The sequence below is a fragment of the Oenanthe melanoleuca genome, chromosome 2 (assembly GCF_029582105.1).
Source record: "Oenanthe melanoleuca isolate GR-GAL-2019-014 chromosome 2, OMel1.0, whole genome shotgun sequence".
In the NCBI taxonomy this organism is placed as follows: domain Eukaryota; kingdom Metazoa; phylum Chordata; class Aves; order Passeriformes; family Muscicapidae; genus Oenanthe; species Oenanthe melanoleuca.
In genome coordinates, this window is record NC_079335.1 from 106,392,146 (window position 1) to 106,409,994 (window position 17,849).

Consider the following 17,849-nt stretch of genomic DNA (forward strand, 5'->3'; position numbering starts at 1 on the left):
TCCCAGTTTTGCTGTAAATCAAGGCTCTAGCCCTTCAAAACACACTAACTATAATTATATAGTTGAATTAGTTCTGATAAAGTCCCTTTGGAAAGAATAGGTGTTGAAAAATTCCACTGGTTTCATATTACACTTGGGTTTTACCAGGTGATAAAGTAAAGCAAATATTCATGAAGAATAAGTCACTGCTTTCTATGGTTTTTATTTATAGTATTAAGGAATGTTTTCTTTTGATAGAGATCAGGAGATTCAGTTGGTCATGCTGATGGAATTTGAAGAGAAATGTTGGACCCCAGTCATATCACAGTGGCTTAAGAGTTCTTTTGTAAAATGAACCACGCTGAAGATAGTGGAGGAACACCTAAAGGTAAGACAAAAAGAGAAATGCAGTCTTAGCGTGTGGCATTCTCCAAAAAACATGGTAAACCTTTTAGTAAGTATCTCAACAAGTAAGCAATTCAGACTAAGTGGAGAGGAGTTAATACATTTGCTCCTGTTTTGACTGGATTTGTAAAAAAGTCTGTTGAAATGTTGAGTCAATCCATGCTGGAATCTTCCTGAGCAGCAAAAAGAGCACAGGGACAGCTCATAGTTTTACCTCCTTCCCAAATATGCTGAGCTTTATTAATTTCCTGTGTTTTACCCTATGGCCATTGAAATGTGGAGGAACTCAACTCTGATTTAAATCACCCTGAAACACTGCTATTGTATTGTGTGACCTATAATAACAGTACTTGCCTAACCCCTTTATTTCCTTGTAGTGGGCACATAAATCCTCTCTATAAAGCTTCAATTAAGATTTTTATAGAAACATTTATGTGTTTGCACACTGGACTGTCCCTGTAGAATAGCTATCTACACAAATTACACTTTTGAGCTCAGTCATGCTCCTGGATTAAAAAAAAAAAAAAATCACATTTATGAGTGAGCTTCATAAAATGCCCTCATGCATGTGTAATCAAGTTAATAACATATGCATTAGCAAAGAAAAGTAGTTGAGATGATTTTTGACAGGGTTTGAAACAGCTGAAATCAGGGATTTTGCAGTTGTCTGTGTCAAGTGTAATTGTGACCTTTGCATCACTCTTCTCTTTAATTTAGCTTCCTGGTGTTAAAGGTCAGCTGTTCCAGGCTGTCTGCATTCTCTGAGAATTGGTAGTGCACAGTGGTTTAGCACAGGGCAGTCTATCAGCATGCTGCACTGTGCAGCCTGTGGATCAGTGTGCCTTGGCATTTTCCCAGGTGCCACTCATGTACAGCAGAGAGTTTAAAACTGCCTGCAGGGAAAATTAAATTAGTGTTTTCTACTATAGTCCAAAAAATTAGAGACCCCAACAGGTCCATTCTGAACCAGGATAAATAGTAGAAAGTGTCACATTTTGATATGACAATATGGAACATATTTTTATTGGAGTGTCAGGTTTGGTTGTAACCTCTTTTGTGGTCCATACATGTTTTCAGCACTCAGGACTGCTAATGAAAGCAATGATGCTGGATTTGGTGTAAAACATCATCTAACTTCTACTTCAGCTAAATCTGAAGATTGAAACAAAGTACAGCCTTTGTGTTAAAGGCTAAGGCTTAATTTGTGTCTTTATTTTTGTAAAATTGTGAAATATGATGATTTTTTCATTTATTTATCTGATCAGTTGCACAGTTTACTTTGTGAAGAAGGAGGATTAATTTCCACAAATCTTAGGCTATTAAGCACCACAGTATAAACATGAAGTATTTATCATTATCTTCCATGACTGTATTAGTAGTGTGGCTGGAAAAAACCTCATCAGAAACAACCTCCCCTTCCTCTGCCAAATTACCTTTTGCAATTAAATGTGGTAATTTCCTGAAATATTTCCTGAGAATTTTTAAGCAATGACTACAGTGAAGAAATTTTGTTTAGTGAATCATTACTTGCTAATTTTTCATTTATTCTGGCCAGACTATCTTCACTCTGTTAATGGATTCAAGATATTTAACAGGAAATTATTTTCAACCAGATGAGTTGGCTGGTCTCTATTCTTATAATCTCCAATGATTCAACTTCTTCTTGAGATCAGTGATTCAGAAAGCCATATGGGATTTTTTAATGTTGGGTACAATATTTGAACATTAGAAAAGGGAGGTTTCTTAGCTTTTCATTTCCCTTAAGTAATATAGAGCAAGATAAAAGACTGGCAATGTAATTTTCTGCCTTCCTGTTCCCTCATTCTGAAAAACTAAATATCATAAGTGGTCAAAATGGAAATTTAAACATCCTAATATGGTGATATAGACAATCTATGAGAGAATGAGTTTGTATACCCGTGCATGTCTATGTATGTTTGACATTCTGGTGAGTACCAATCTGGGGTACAATTCAATGTTCACCTGGTTTGATTTCTGAATGTCTTCTGAAATATGCATAATTGTTGGCTGTTGTTAAACAGCTTGGGCAAATACTCTGCAGTTAGAGAGGAAAAGTGACTGTTGTAAGTCAGTGCATTTACATGTACTTCTTCAGTAACTGAAGGTGTTTTTTGCTGTACTAAATGAAATCAAAACAAAAAACCCCACATGAAAAACAGCACTGTAAGGCCAGATCACCCTTGATTTCCTTTCACCAGAAAGTTGGTCTGGAATAGATGAATGTTTTGATGGAGTAGAAATGACAGCCATGGGTACAATTCTCTTTTCCTGGATCTGTGTATTTTTCGTTTCAGAGCAGACCCTTACGAAAATGATTGTCCCTTCAAATGAGCTGCTGGCTCAAGATGTAATCCTGACTTTACTTCTGGGTACATGTGCCCAAAGCACTTAGCTTACCTCCTTTGATGTCCTACATTCTACATTCTCTTGTCCAATAGTGTACAAGGATGGGAGAGACCAGATGAGTGAATCTCTCCAGGGGACAGCGAAATTTGCAGCCAGGGAGAGTGAGGGGGTGAGGCTCCCTCACAGAATTATTCCTGTAGTACATCTCTATGGTGTATTGCCTGTTTCAAAGTACAGAAGGGTCAAAATAAAGTTAGGTGTGCAAAAACACACAGCCTTTCCATGCTGCAGTTATTGTACTTTTTTTATACAGCTGTACTTTATTGAACAGTTATTGTGGACAAACTTCTAGCCAGGCTGTTTGTCTGGCTGCTAATATGTTTATGATTTACTAATACAATTACAACTCTGAAGAGAACTTTTTAAGCAACGAGGGGTCAACACCAATTTGCATGTAGTTTGCTGTCTTTGCTAAGGAGGTAAATAGATAAAAAAGACTGAGTAAAACATCTCATAAATAAAATAAATAAATAAATAAACAAACAAACAAATAAATAAATATGGTTTTCAAGTTTATTCTACTACTGACTACTAAACTGAAAGCAATTACAGTGATTAAAATCAATGTGCAATGTTTTCCTGAATAGTGAACCTCATATATCCAGTTTAATTAGTCCTGGGTATCAGAAAATTTCTTTTCAGGAAAACTACATATTAGCAGTATAGCTTGCAGATACTTGCCCATTTTTTTCCTGGTAAAGTTCAAAAAAATGACAGGCACTATGAGGAGGCAATTTTCCATTGAAGACATTGAGTGCCATCTGTAAGGCAGCAATGGTTGCTGCATGCTGTGAACAGAGGAAACCTTTAATTAAAGGTCTACTGAAAAAGATTGCATGAACCTATTATTTAACAATATTTCCTGCACATTATCTGTCCACTCAACATTAACATTACTTGTGTGGCCTCATTAATACTTGCCCTCTGTGCTGCTGAGCAAATATTGTCCCTTTATGGCTATATAAACTGAAGTGCTGCAGGTATAAAGTATATATATATGTGTAAATATTTAAGAAGTCTTAGTAACTTGCAGCTCTTACAAAATTAATAGGAGCTGTTAAAACTTCTTTTAAAAAAACTAGTGGTTTTGCCTGTCAAGTAAACAGCATTTGAGATCAGATCAGGAAGCTCTTTAGCTGATATATACCCAATAGGTCATGATATAGCTGCAGTTTAGAAGCAGGAACTTTTTAGTGAGAGCAATCCAAAAATTTCTTCCTCCCATGACAACATTTGCACATTCTAAACAAAAATATAAGATCACAATTGATCACAATATGTTTTCATAAGGCCTTCTAAAATAACTGTAACCTAATTTTTTAATATATTTTTTCCCATTTGCACTTGAAAAGATAGAGGAAGAAGGAGATTTTGCTTTAAATTAACTTTGTGATCCAGGTCTAATAAAACATGAGGCATGGTGTTTCCAGTTCCCTGCTCAATCAAAACATTATTACAATGAAAAAAAACATTATGTGAAGTGAAAAATTGAATGCTTCAGGTTTCAAAGTAGTATCTGTTCATTAAAAAAAATTTAAAACCTGAATATATTTAAGGTTAACCAAATAAAAAAATGCTTGTAGCTATATTTATGAGGGAAATACAATTGCATGGCTTTCACTGCATCTAATAACAGCAGAAAGGAAGCACAAGAGAAACAGAAAGCACTCACCGTGGAATACATAACCATTTTTTGATGGTATGAAGGCTTTCTAGCATCTAAGATATGCTTTACAATAGTTTTTAAAAGAGTACCTGAAAAAGATGGGGAAGCAGGGACAATGAAAGAGATGCTTGTGTTAACATCTGTATCTATGGTTGCCACTTTAGCAATCTGTCACTAAATGTACCAGATTTATTCAATTGACTTAATTGGTAATTTGTGCAGAGCACCTTGATTAATAGTGAGAGTATCTTTCAAAGGAACAGTGGGCCTATTTTACTTCTGTGTAAAATGTTTTGGGGATCCATAATAGCCTCAACAGCTTCAAACAGAGCACTCACAGTTACTTTGTGCCAGCAGAACAGTGCAAGAAGAGCCCAGTAATGAATACTATGCCCATTGTGTGTGCAGCTTGATTGATTTCCTGCTTTCCAGAGAAAAAAGGATGAGCATATCCTCTGGCCTCTGGGGCTTTATAAATTGTGTGGTTCTCTGTATTTTGTTAATGTTAACTACTGAAAAATTGTAAGACAAATACTTGATTTAAATCAATGGCTGTGCTAGTATGTTAATATAAGCTTGGCATGTCGACAAATTAAAATCCTAAAAGTAGAACTGTACCAGCTAGCAAATTAGACAGAATTAGTCTTTAGCTCCTGGCACATTTTTAATAGCAGTTGTTAGTGAAGCAAGGGCAAAGATTTGAACTTTGTGCCAAGTTTTGCTAGTTGGAGCTTTGAAAAATGCAACAAATTGATTCATACTTATATGTTTACTTGTCTTCCAGCTCACAGATCCTGTCTGACCCATATAAAACAAAAAGGAGGCTCAAAAGATGACAGTGGATGAATGGAGGAGAATGAGTGATTAAAAAGGTATAAAATGTTTTCAAATTTGAGCCACTGTTTTCTGAGCAGAGTAAGGTTTAGAAGCAGTTTAATAATCGCATTTTAGGACTCTCAGTAGTGGAATATGAAGACTGTTAGGCAACAAAGTCTCCATTCTAGACATTACTACAAATAATATATTTTTAAAGTGGGTTACACATTGAGGCTTACACTAAGTTGAGACTTGATTCAATTCAACAAGAATCTGTATGTTATATTGAATTTCTTATACAGTGTACTCTAAATGATACCTCAATGAAAATGTTAATTAGGATAGTCATGATTCATATGCTCACCATCTCCCTCCCCACTGATCAAAATCTTTCAATGCTTTCCACCAATACCCCCACAATGGATATTTCACTGTTCTACTGTGGAATCAGCAGCAATGTTTGCCATATATCCTTTCTTTTTCCCCATCCTACTTTTGGTTTTAAATGGGGTAAGAATTCAGCTTACCTCCCTGCAAACGTGATTTTTGCATTTGTTTGTGGAACCCAAATTCTGCCTGCAATAACAATTCTGACAGTTTTATCAGCTTGGTCCTGACACCATGAGTAGCCCAAACAGGTAAAGTGTAATTGTTGGTATCCTACAGTAAAGAAAGAAAACATGGTGATTTTCTTTCTGATTCTTACTTCTAACTGTTATTTATTCTGGCACAAAATACTTCTCAGAACAAACTCTGAATGTTTCACTCCAGTAACATTTTCTCATTGTAATAAAATGATGACTGTATTTTGCATTTAGACTGCTGTAGCATTCCTATTTATAGCATCATAGTGCTTAAAAGAAATTTGAAGGGCAGTGTTCAACAAGAAGAGGAAATATAATACTAAAAATGATGCAAAAAGCAACTGGCATTTTTTATGTTGTCAGGTGAGAAAAAAAAATCACTATATGACTTTTTCAGTCATGTGCTGGGATGTAGATTTACTGAAACAAATCCTATATAAACATCAATATTTTAAGGGCTGGTAGCTCTCAGGTGTAAGAGAAATACAGAGATCAGATAGGAATATGTGTAGCTGTAGCATGGATGCACCCAAGTATGGGGTAGATATATAAAGGTGAGGTATAAATGAAATTTGTACCTATTATGGTCTGTTAGATACTGTCACAGACCTCAAGCTAAAGTGGAATGGATCAGTCTTTCCTTGGGGATGCAGTCCAAGGTAGATTAGTGATCACAATTGTGAGAAGGGAAGAAATGCACAACACTCCTGGTTTGCACTACTCTGAATTTCTGTTTAAATAAGGTCAGTAAATTTCCTTTAGAACAATGTAACCTTTGGACTGAGCTCACCAAAAGGAGTGCTCTTGTAACAAGTGAGCTCAAAGGAAAATGTCAACTACTTTAAGGGTTTGTTTAAACAAGAAAACAATAGAACATGCTGGGTTAAACCAGCTCAGATCACAATGTTTTCCATTTCTCGTTTGATAAATGTGATATATGTCTTGAGGAAAGAATTGGCTGGTTGCATGCTATTTAAGACAGTCTGTGGGCAAGCAAACACCTCAGTCTCCAAGTTACCTGAAAGTCAGATAACAATTAGCTGTAACAAATACAGAGAGATGTGTGCTACTGTAGTTTCATGAATTGCATTAAAAAAGCTGTATAAGGACTCTCTGTAAGCTTGAAAAATGAGAGAGGCTTTTATGGCAGATGTCTTGATTGATACCCTCAGAGTCCTTAGTCAGTAGTATCAAACACCCAGGCTCATCAAATTTAACACTAGAAGGAAAAACACTTTTTTTTTTTCTTTTTTAAATTCCAATGTTTAGCTAGATTCTTGATGAGAGCAGTGGGTTTTGCATATTTGTCTGGTGACACAGGTTCTCTGAATTATTTAACTATTTAAATAGAAAGTTGTGATCCTGCATTTGAAAAACATGACATTACAGTGAGATGTCCCAACATGTTAACATTTCATTTAACTTAAGGCCCTGGCTAACATTCTATTCAAGTCTGCTTTGATCAAAGTTGGATTTTTGCAAAAACTGCAGGAATGAAGGTAAGCTCATTAGCATCATACCCTGTAAAATATTACATGTTGCTTCTGAAATCCACCTTAAAACTCCCTCACTAATATCCCAGTACTGATGACCAATTTATCATTCATATTTAAATTCATAAATAGTTATGTATGAAAGTGTAGCAAAAGCTGCCTTCAAAAATAACTTTTTAACACAAGACTCTGCAATTTTCAGTTGTGTCAGATGAGGTAAGTCTAGACTTTGAAGTGGGACTTCCTGCTAAATTAAGGGCAGTCAGGATTTTTTCAAATAGTGACATTTCCAGACTTTGGAACCCATGCCAATTTGGCACCACAATATCCCTTTTTTTATAAAAACCATGCTTTTTTGTGATATACCTGTTATCTTTGCCTAGAACAAGCTCCCAAACTTGCACAAATAGCAATTTGTGTCAATCCAATGGCTGCTTAATTCCTGAAAATACTCTGTCCACTACTGGCCATGTACAAATAATGACTTACTTATACAATTTGCATAAAATTGTCAAAGAAGGATGCTTATGTTTCTTTGCCAGCAACACATTTTTATCCCTGTGTATCTCCTAGTGGGGTTTTGAGGAGTTACAAGAAAATTTTATCCAATGTATGCTTTTGCCTAATTCTCTATATGCAGTCACTGACTGGATCTTGAATATGAAAGTCCATTAATTTGTGTTCCTTATAGTGGTGGATGACCCACAGCAGCCTCACACATAGAGTGTTTACAGGATTTTCAGCTGTAAGTTGATGTTAAGTGAGGGTTTCTGGGAAAGAAGCTTAAAATAGGGTGTGTTTAAAAAAATTCTGAAGCACAGATCTACAATAAAAAAATAAACCAAATAAAAATCCCAGGTTAAAAGAAGTGTCAGAATTTCTATTGGACTCAAAGATCTTAAGGGTCTTTTCCAACCTCAATGATTCTATGATTCTATTTACCTCATATTGTAAAGTGTCAGAGAGCTTCCAAATCCTTTCAGTAGTCAACTTCTTCAATGGGTATCCTGTATGAGTGGCTAAAAACTTTAGAAATTGCTGGAATACAAAAAAAAACCCCAAACTTGTAGTACTGAGTGTCTTTTTCTATGATTTCTACACATTGCCATACTAGTACACAGGAGTGTTTAGAAAGAAGACAATCTTTGCATTTCACAGTTAAGCAATGAACCATTTCCTAGATGTAAGAGAATTTGGCCTATTCATTTAAACAAGGTTGGTCGCGTTAGTTCAGATTTGAAGTTTATGCTTATGTAAGTGTTTAGAAGGAAGAAGAAGGAACACAGATATATGAGGAAGTCTGGCAGAAATCCAAAAAGTGCTTAAAAGAATTGTGTTAAGCAGAATTATTCTGATATTGGTACTCAAGAGAAGGAGAGGTATGATGCAAATTTGATAAAATGGGAATTGTGATTTACTTGCACATAATACCCAGATGCAAAGCCACAGATGGATGATTGAGGTCAGTGGTGAAAGATAATAGAAAAACAGGTGAGGTTCATAGTGTCCTTTTGAATACATATGTGAAGAAGATGGTTGAAGCAGAATAAATGTGATTATATAGTCATGCAAGGTTTTAATGGTGGAGAAAGAAAGGAAAGGATACCATATGAAGACAAACACAAAACATAAGAGAACACCTAAATTAAGATTTTGGTTGGGAAACATGAAGAGGTACTTGAGGAAAACACTGAGACTGCTAAAGAAATTCAGGGGAATTGAGCTGAGATGTTGGAGGAGTTGCTTTACATGGGAGTAAACAGAGAGAGGTATTGACACAGATTTTATCTCAGTTGGTTTTTTTTTTTTTTTTTTTTTTTTTTTTGTTGTTGTTTTTTTGTGTTTTGTTTTTGGTTTTTTTTTTTTTTGTTGTTTTTTTTGTTTTTTTTGTTTTTTTTGTTTTTTTTGTTTTTTTTAGTCTCCTAGAAACTAAGTTTTTGCAAATAGGTCTACAATTTATCTTTTCTATGACTTGACATTTTGAATTATTGGGAATAGCCCAGTCCAGCTGGATCTGTAAAATTGTAATTGTTTTTTGGGTATGTTGTCTACAGCCACTGTGAAGATTAGAGATCTGAAAGGAGCATAGTAACTGCTATTTTTTAAACCTACATGTTAGATGATGTTGAAGAAGTGGTACACTTTAACTAGATTTCCAGAACTGGAAATACTTCACCTTATAGTGCTTGAATTGCCTTTGGAAATCCCTTGTTGCAAAGGTTTCTCTCAGAAGCTCCTTGTGTTTCGGGCAGTGTGAGAAAGGTAGGTATAGCAACTGGAAAGAAAATTGCAAAATCCTAGTTAGGCAAGGTGCATCTTGTTCTGCAATTCAATATACCCTTGCAGGATTGCTGTTCTGATTGGCTGCACTAGCTAGGACAAGCTGAAAAATAATTTGGGAATGTAGTTTCAAGGATATTCATCTTCAGGACTCTAGGAGTCATACTGATGACTACATACAAAACAATCTTTAAATGTTCAGAGGAGTAATAGCTGCAGTAGTTCAAAGTTAAAGGATTCATTTACACAAGATGAAATTTGTCCTTTGACAAAAGACTAAGACCAGCCCTCATTAACTCCTTTGTTCTTAGCTTCTCCAGGGATGATTTCATTCATTTTGTTCAGTCTTTCTTTAAACATACCATCACATTTTTACAACAAATTACCAAGCAGCAGCTGGACTGCAATAGGAGTCATTGTGCAAACTCAGCTGTATTGAATCTATTTAATACAGCTTCATTTAAATTTTAGAAACAATTCAGCTAAATTGTAGCACAGTTCAGCTAAATTGCAGAAACCTGTGAACTTTCTGTAATTCAGTTTTGTCTTTAATTAATCTAAGATATATGAAGGTTAAAGGTTACATATGACTGGAATAACTTAAGAACTTTTTATTTCATTTATATATATTTATATATGTAAGCTAAATTGAGTTTATTCTTGTTTTCTGTGTTAGTTTTAAACAATAGTTAAAATTTGACACTGAGATATTTTTAGTGTTTTTCTCTAATGTGTTGTTTTGTCCTTTTCCCAGTAATGTAGCCCCATTTCTATAGTCCCAATTTTAAAAGAACTTTGAAAAGAACTCGAGAATTTGAAGGGACAATTAGCTTGGAATGCTTCATAGCAGTTCCTCAATCTTTAAAAAAATACAATCTATGTATTTCACAAGATAGGAAGGTATTCGTGAATTATAGCTGAACAGGCATGACTTCATCAATAAAGGATGGACACTTGTTTCATGTTGTAGGATACATGTGGTCTCAAGTTTAGCCTGTATATGTAGTAAGGATGTATAAAGTTAAAACACAAATAGTTGAAAAAGCATGGAAATTGTGCATGTGTCCATGACTTTATGATTTATTTGAATAAACTTACTTGCTCCCCTAGATGTGAGTGAGGTGCAGCACCTGCTTGCTGAGTTTGCCATCTCTGTTGGTACTGGCCAGGTGCTCCTGTCTGTCTGCTGGGATATCCCCACCTGTGACAGTGTCAGAAGCAGCTCCTGACTCTGTGCTGGCTGTGTGTGTGAAGAGCAAGACATGTCTCCATACCTTCCATCTTCACACTCTCATCACCCCACGGTGAGAACCATTGCTCCAGGACCTGTCAGACCTGATTCCCTTATCACCACAGACTGTGCTAGGCAGACTTTTATAGCCCACACAATTTAACTTGCATCACATGTGCAAACTTGCTCTTGCAAACTGGGACTCATATTGCACACTCCCTTTCTTCTTAACTTTTTATCATAGATTTTCTACACACAGAAGATTCCAGTTCCAGTCAGCTGCACAGCTTTCCCCTCTAGGACAAGTATATGCAGGCTACAGAGCTGCTATCCACAGGATTCCTTACAGCCCCAAAGCGAGGAGTGAGGAAGGGAGATGAATAAATACATTGCCCTATGAACTCATGCATAAAGCTCTGAGTTCTCCTTCCTTTTCCCTTTTATTTTTTTCACCAATCCTCGAAGTGCATGCACTGACCTGTGAAGTGCATGAAAAACAATCCTGTAACTCAATTCTCACCAAAATGTAAGTCCTAGAGTGCTTCTTTTGTCTTTTCTTGCTGGCTGTGGACTAAGCAATACTGAAGCACTAGAGATATTAAATAAGTTTAATATGATTAAGTATGACACAAAGAAAGTCATGTTTGCTTTGAAATTAGGATTAATCTGCTTCTATAGTGATTTACTCACCTTATAAATTAACTCTTTTTCTCTATACCCAGTACTCCCATTTATTTTCCTCTTTTGTTAAGATTGTGTCTCTGACATCTAAGTCCATTCCTGTGAGAATTCTTGCCAATACTTCTATTCAGCTTATTAGGCCTTTCTGCACAATGCTTGTACCAATGTACTTTTCATTGCATTTACCATGCACTGTTAGCTGCACCTTCATTTCATATCCTATTTACTTCACTAATGATTAAGGGAAAGCAGATGCCCCTAGGTTATACTCACATTGTCTTGTGACAGTGGCACTGTATGAACTGGAATTGGCTGCCAAAGGATTCTGGGGTTCCAAATCTGACCCTGTGTTGGTGGGTAAAGTCCAGCAAGACTTGCCTGAGCACTCATAAGTGTATGATCACAGTCAGTGCTTTGAACATAAATCTGAAGGAAGAAAAAAAAAGAAGAAACATTTTGGAAGGTAATTTCTTCCATTAGGTTTACTATATTCTTGATAGAAAAAAAGGGGGCTGGTACTCGGGAAGTTGTCTTTAAAATGGAGTGGCATGAAGAAAGGCTATAAGAAAGAAGGAGGAGGGAGAAAGACTGCAGCTGGAAGAAAATTTTCTGGACAACTGAGCTGCAGCATGATAACAGTTATCTTAGGAATCCTAGTAGACAGCATGAGATAGACCCTATTTGACCCTCTAGGTTTGGGACATCATATGTGCACTGAAAAGCTGAAACATAAATGAAAACTGAGTTGTATCTGCATTCCACGTGGAAGTGTAGCATTGGAGGCATTTGACATAGATGCTGTCCCATACAGCAATGAGGGAACTGAACCTCATGTGCAGCCCAAAACGCCTTTCATGTGGTTTTCAGTTAACCATCAGGATAAAAGCTGAACCACAGTTTCAGAGATACTTTAGAATTACATTGACTGAAATTGGTATTAAATTTTCTCCAACTGCACCAGGTTTAGACTCTAATGCATCCAGGAAGTGCCATTAACAACCATAAAAAACATCTTCCTGCCCAGATCCAGTACTTGCCTCACACTGCTTGTATACAACGCTCAGGAAATGAGAGTATCTCCTCCGCATGTACTGGCCAAGCTCATACTGCTGTTGTGTGCCAAGCTGTAGAAGTAACACAAGAGCATAAGAGGCTAAAGAAATGTGCTATGCATCCATTCCTACAACCAAAAAAAGAATGCAGTAATATTTGTTATTATTTTAATAAATACCTTTTTCCTTTTCAATATGAAGTAGGAAGGAAAACATGAGAAAAAAGTAGTAAAGTTGCTGCATGTGTGGTATTTGACAATGTTAGGTATGAGTCCTGGTGGATGCAGTTTTGTATTTTGCTCTATGGAAAGCTATGTGTATGTTTATCTGAGCTAGTGAGACTTAAAGCAGGCTTAGAGATGTTCCAACACCATCTGTCTAATTTCTACTCTATTGCTGTCTCAGAGCTGATTAACTGGGATTGCAGACAGAGCAGCCACCTGTCCATGAAGGCACATCCAGGATATGAATCCCATAGAGTATCACCAGTGATTCCTTATGAGGGCTACTGTTTTAGTCTGGGCAAGATCTAGTTTTTCAGAGTAGAAGACTTGAAGTAAAAGTCCTCCAAGCCTTCAGGCATTTTGCTTCAATGGTGAATTATTATCAACAGTCTGAAATTTGATTCTTGAAGTTTGATTCTTGTCTATGTTCCCAACTTTGTCACTGAATCTTGTTACACTTTTGAATATAACATTCACCATCACAGATCTTATTCACAGTTAAACAATGATCTATAAAATGGAATCAAGTTACTTTATCTCTGTGTTAAATTAAACTGATGACTATTCTCTACCCTCAAAAGAAGGTTTTCTGGTCCCAACATTTTAGTAGCTCTTAGCTGAACACTTACCTACATAATTTTGTGAACACATGACATATGAATTACAGAATCATGAAATTAGTTAGGCTGACAATAACCTTTGAGATCATTGAGTCTGACCTAATGCCACCATGTCAACTAGACCATGGCAGTAAGTAGCATTTCCAGTCTTTCCTTAAACACCCCTAGGGATGGTGACTCCACCACAATCACACTATTACTGTGTCCCTGTAATAGTCTCTATATTGCCATCTTTTTACTTGTACCTGGTGTTTCCTGGCCTAAATTTAAATATATTCCACTTAGCTCATGTAATCATTACTGTACACTGGGATCTTATTATTACTCATTGCTTCCTAAAGCAATTTTCTAAGTTGTGGGACCAGAGGATAATTCAGGCTGAAAGGGGCCTCAGGAAGTCTCTGGTCCAACCTCCTGCTCAGAGCCAAGTCAGCTATGAGATCACACCAAATTACTCAGGACCCACTGTGTGCACATGTGATCACCTCTTTCTCTTGCTGGAATTGTGCATCCAGTTTCCTGGGGTATATGTGTGGTTTAGGCTTCTGCCCCAGCTTGCCTAATATGCAAGTTAAGTCCTGACTCCTGGGTCTTGAAGTCTTCTATGCCCTGGAGCAAGCTGGCATGGATTGCTGAACTTGCACAGTGTTTATATGCAATGATTGAGTCACAGCTGGGTTGGGGAGCTGGTCTGTTACTCATGCTTCTTCAAGAGAGTTGACATGAGCAAAAACAGACCTGATTTTGCTTTGGAGATCAGTTTTGCCTCCTAAGAGCAGTGGGGAAGAGGAAGCCCTCAGGCAGTTTGTTCTATTCTGATTTTGGTGGAGACCTGGCAAGTTTCCCTAAGAGAGAAACCCACTGGACATAAGGTGTGTGTGCCTAGCAGAGAGACACACCTCACAGCCTGCCTCCATGTGCACTGTAGACATTTATCTGGGAGAACCAGGCTTCTGGCACTTCTAAATTGCTTCAGGAAGACTGCCTGGTTCTGAGTGCTGGGCAAATAACTAGCAGCTTTTTCCACCCAAATAACATATCTTGGGGAAAAAGGAATGAAGCACAAGCACCCAGATACAGCAGGTCCTTCTGGTGGGAGGGGAGCAGAAGTGGGGTTAAAACCACTCAGTGCCCAAGTATTGCCTTACAGTCTGATGGTGCAGCTCACCCTTGGCTCCATCTGAAAAAGGTGACAGCTAATAGAAGTTACAGTCCAGGCAGGCACAGCACCTGTGGTAGCTTCAGCTGCTTCTGGTTACTACCAACAGCTGATTCCACAAATACCTGCACTAAAATAGCTGAGTTTTAAATCAACTTTCTTGGACATAGCATTAGAGAAGTTACTGCTAGGACTGATCTTAACAGTTCATGAGTTAGGAAGCACTAATTGAGGGAGGCACTTCCATCACCTTATGCTATTGACGGTTAAAGCTTCCAGCATGGTCTCAGGTGAACTGAGATGGCTCCTCCCAGAAGACCCTAGTCTGCAAGCAAAAAGCCCAACATATGCTGACACTGGATCAGAACAGGCTGACTCAGTTTCATTTAAAATTAGTGAGTGCTGTTGTTGTGTTTTTCTAGTAAGTTCTTTGGCTGATCTTAAATGGCAACTTCATAAGGGCTTTTTCCAAGTGAAAGCAAAGTTCCAACCCCCAAATATCAACACACAATCTTCCAATAGCTCAGTTCTTGGCTCAGGTAAAAAGTCTCACCTTTGTAAGTTGGCCATATCCCTGTTGTCTTGCAATTTCTTTGTGCTTATCAGTTGGAAAAAACTCCTGTGGGGTGTGATCACCATGGCGAAATACCTGATAAAAGAGATGAAATTGCTTTTGTGTTACTGGTCTTTTTTGTGGTGATTATAACTACTTAGTGTAGTCACAAGGAATATGCAATGACAGTGAGTACTCTATCTGACAGATGCTAAGTATATTAATGGTGTCTGCCTTAAGTCTAGATAGCTACATTTCTTGTTGTTCAATTTATTTAGACAAACACAACTGTTTTTTTCTTGAGATATGAGAATAAATTAGCTCAAATAAATTTTTGCAAGTTATAAAAACTACAGGGTACTCTATTGTATTTTAAAGATGTTTTATGTATTTTAGGTGGTATAGACCATAATATTCAATAAACAGAAAACAGAAGCATGTAAGTAATTTTGCAGAAATATTTGAACATTAATATTTTGGTATGACTAAGCTGGAGTTCAGAAGGGAAAAACCCAAACTATTACTCGAGATAACAGTTCTGTGGCCGACTGCTGTGAAATTCTCTTACTTGGCAGAAATTACTCTTAAAAAGTCATATGTTGGCTTTTTCATCACAAGAGGTGATAAAAATGTATCTAATATGTAAATACAGGCTAAACTGTTGCTCTGAAAAACTAAACCTGTTCTGGAATTTCACTTCAGATAAAAGATGTATTTATACAGATACATTGGATTTTTTTATTCATACTATGAATTCTTTGCTTCATATGCTTTGCAGCATAATTCCTGTAGATATGTGCCATATGACTCTAAAATCATAACACCAGATTTTATTTTTTTTTAATTTCTTAACCCAAGCAGGGAGAAATGAAATAAAAAACTGCAGGACAAAAATTATATAAATAATTTATATATGTGTGTGATGTTCAGAATAAGATTCAGGCTTCCTGCAAACAAATGGTACATCATAATCACTGCAAATAGCATTAGTTTCACAGTGCTGGTTTCTGTGCTGCTTGTTCAATGTCATTGTACACTTGTTTGAGTTTCTCATGCTGAAATTTACTTTGCATGTTAATCCATTGAAACCACTGGAAAAGTGGAAACTCTTCCATGGTAAAGAGGGTTTTTTGCACAGCTGATCTTTAGTTATGAAATCCTCTTTTACATTTTAAAACAGAATCCTGTGTTATTTTCTCTCAGTGCTATAAAATAAGCATTCTGTATCCATCCAGAAAGTAAGTTCATCTAGAAGTGTGCAAAGGAGACAAAATTATAAAATCTTATTTAAGACTGAGATTTTTTTAATTTTTTTTTTGACAATGCAATACTGAATTTTGAATTCAGAGGAAATTCAGAGGAATTCAGAGGAAACATTTAGGTATTTGAAAAGGTGCCCCCTCCTCCCTACCCTAGAGCTCAAGAAGAGTAGTAAGTGACAGGTTCTGAAGAAATTTCATTTGCCCATACTTACTAGGGACACAAACTTCAGTTTTCTTTTAGCTGTTGTATGGTGAAGAAAAATGCAGAAAAGACAAAACATGAAACACAGGCTCCAAATTCCACAGATCAGCTGCCTTGCTCTCATCCTGAGGGTAGCTTTCAGCTGTTTTGCACACCAAGGTCCCTGGCTGGATGTGGTAGATATGTGGCTAGGAGAGGTGGAGTCATTTGTGCTCAGTGAAATCTGAGAGTGGGCTGTGAAGTTGTCTCCTCCTGCCTCTTTCCCCTTCTAGGTGTCCTGCTTTTCAGGGAACTCATGAAATGAAAAGTGCATTTTTCATTTCTACTCAATTTCTGTGTCCCATATATAGCATGGAGTGAAATCTCTGAGCCCTCCAATTCCTCCCTCTGGCAAGGCAGGTGAATGTAAAAAGTTAGAGGTTGCCTTCTATTATTTAACTAGGATTTATTATGGGTCAGTCAGCCTTCCCAAATATGAAAATGTTGGGGATATCCTACTGTATGCAAAAGAGCTACTAATCCATCTGCATTCCTAGTGCTCACAGTCTTCTCTGAACACTTTGTACTAGAAGGCTAGAAGGAGCAGTGCTAACAAATGTCCTTTTGTAAAGTATCTCTGGATTTTCCCTGGATTTGGCTGTGATTTGTAGGAGAATAAGCAATAGAATGTTTTGTTGCAAAGCAAGAGGAATAAGCCTAAATTCATTGCAAAAAATACAGAGATATATGAATGAACTTTTAATCTCTTCAGTAGATTGACTCTCTCTAGTGGAAAAGCATGTGACACTGTTTTCTAGAACTATCCCCCGAATTTCATACAGTTAGTTAAATTTTTAATTTTCAAATTTCTCTTGCTGCAAACACTCTCATTGTTATAGTGTGCATGTATCCAGAGTTTGTTTCTGTTATTTTCCCAGTATATTTTAAATAAGAAAAAAAATCTAACTCAGAGACATTGTTGTGAGAGACAGAATGGATCTTGCAAGTTATTGATCTATGTTCAGTCCCATTCATGTGTTAATGAAAGTCTTGTTAATATGTTAAAGTTGAGGGTGACTTCTTAATCAAAAGCTCATCTGTAGGAATGTAAAAGAAATCACTGAAAAAAATTTATCATGTTGCTACCCAAAAAGGTTATATAATCTTAAGCTAGTTTAAGCCAAACAAAACTTCTCTTGTGATTATTAGATATAGACTTGTCTAAGGAGATCAATT

The 17,849-nt window shown here is 36.7% G+C and overlaps 1 protein-coding gene across 1 annotated transcript; it reads right to left on the reverse strand.

Moving 5' to 3' along the window:
* Positions 1 to 284: 284 nt before the first annotated feature.
* LOC130249556 (prostatic acid phosphatase-like) lies at positions 285 to 16,758 on the reverse strand. The gene is made up of 11 exons (XM_056484451.1): positions 16,645 to 16,758; positions 15,171 to 15,266; positions 12,600 to 12,686; positions 11,836 to 11,988; positions 9,547 to 9,645; positions 8,313 to 8,408; positions 5,821 to 5,953; positions 4,484 to 4,566; positions 3,493 to 3,599; positions 2,803 to 2,972; positions 285 to 361 (listed from the first exon to the last, which is right to left on the reverse strand). Exons 1-10 carry the CDS (start codon positions 16,756 to 16,758, stop codon positions 2,816 to 2,818), a joined length of 1,125 nt encoding a protein of 374 aa, XP_056340426.1. The 3' UTR covers positions 285 to 361; positions 2,803 to 2,815.
* Between the last annotated feature and the right edge of the window lie 1,091 nt (positions 16,759 to 17,849).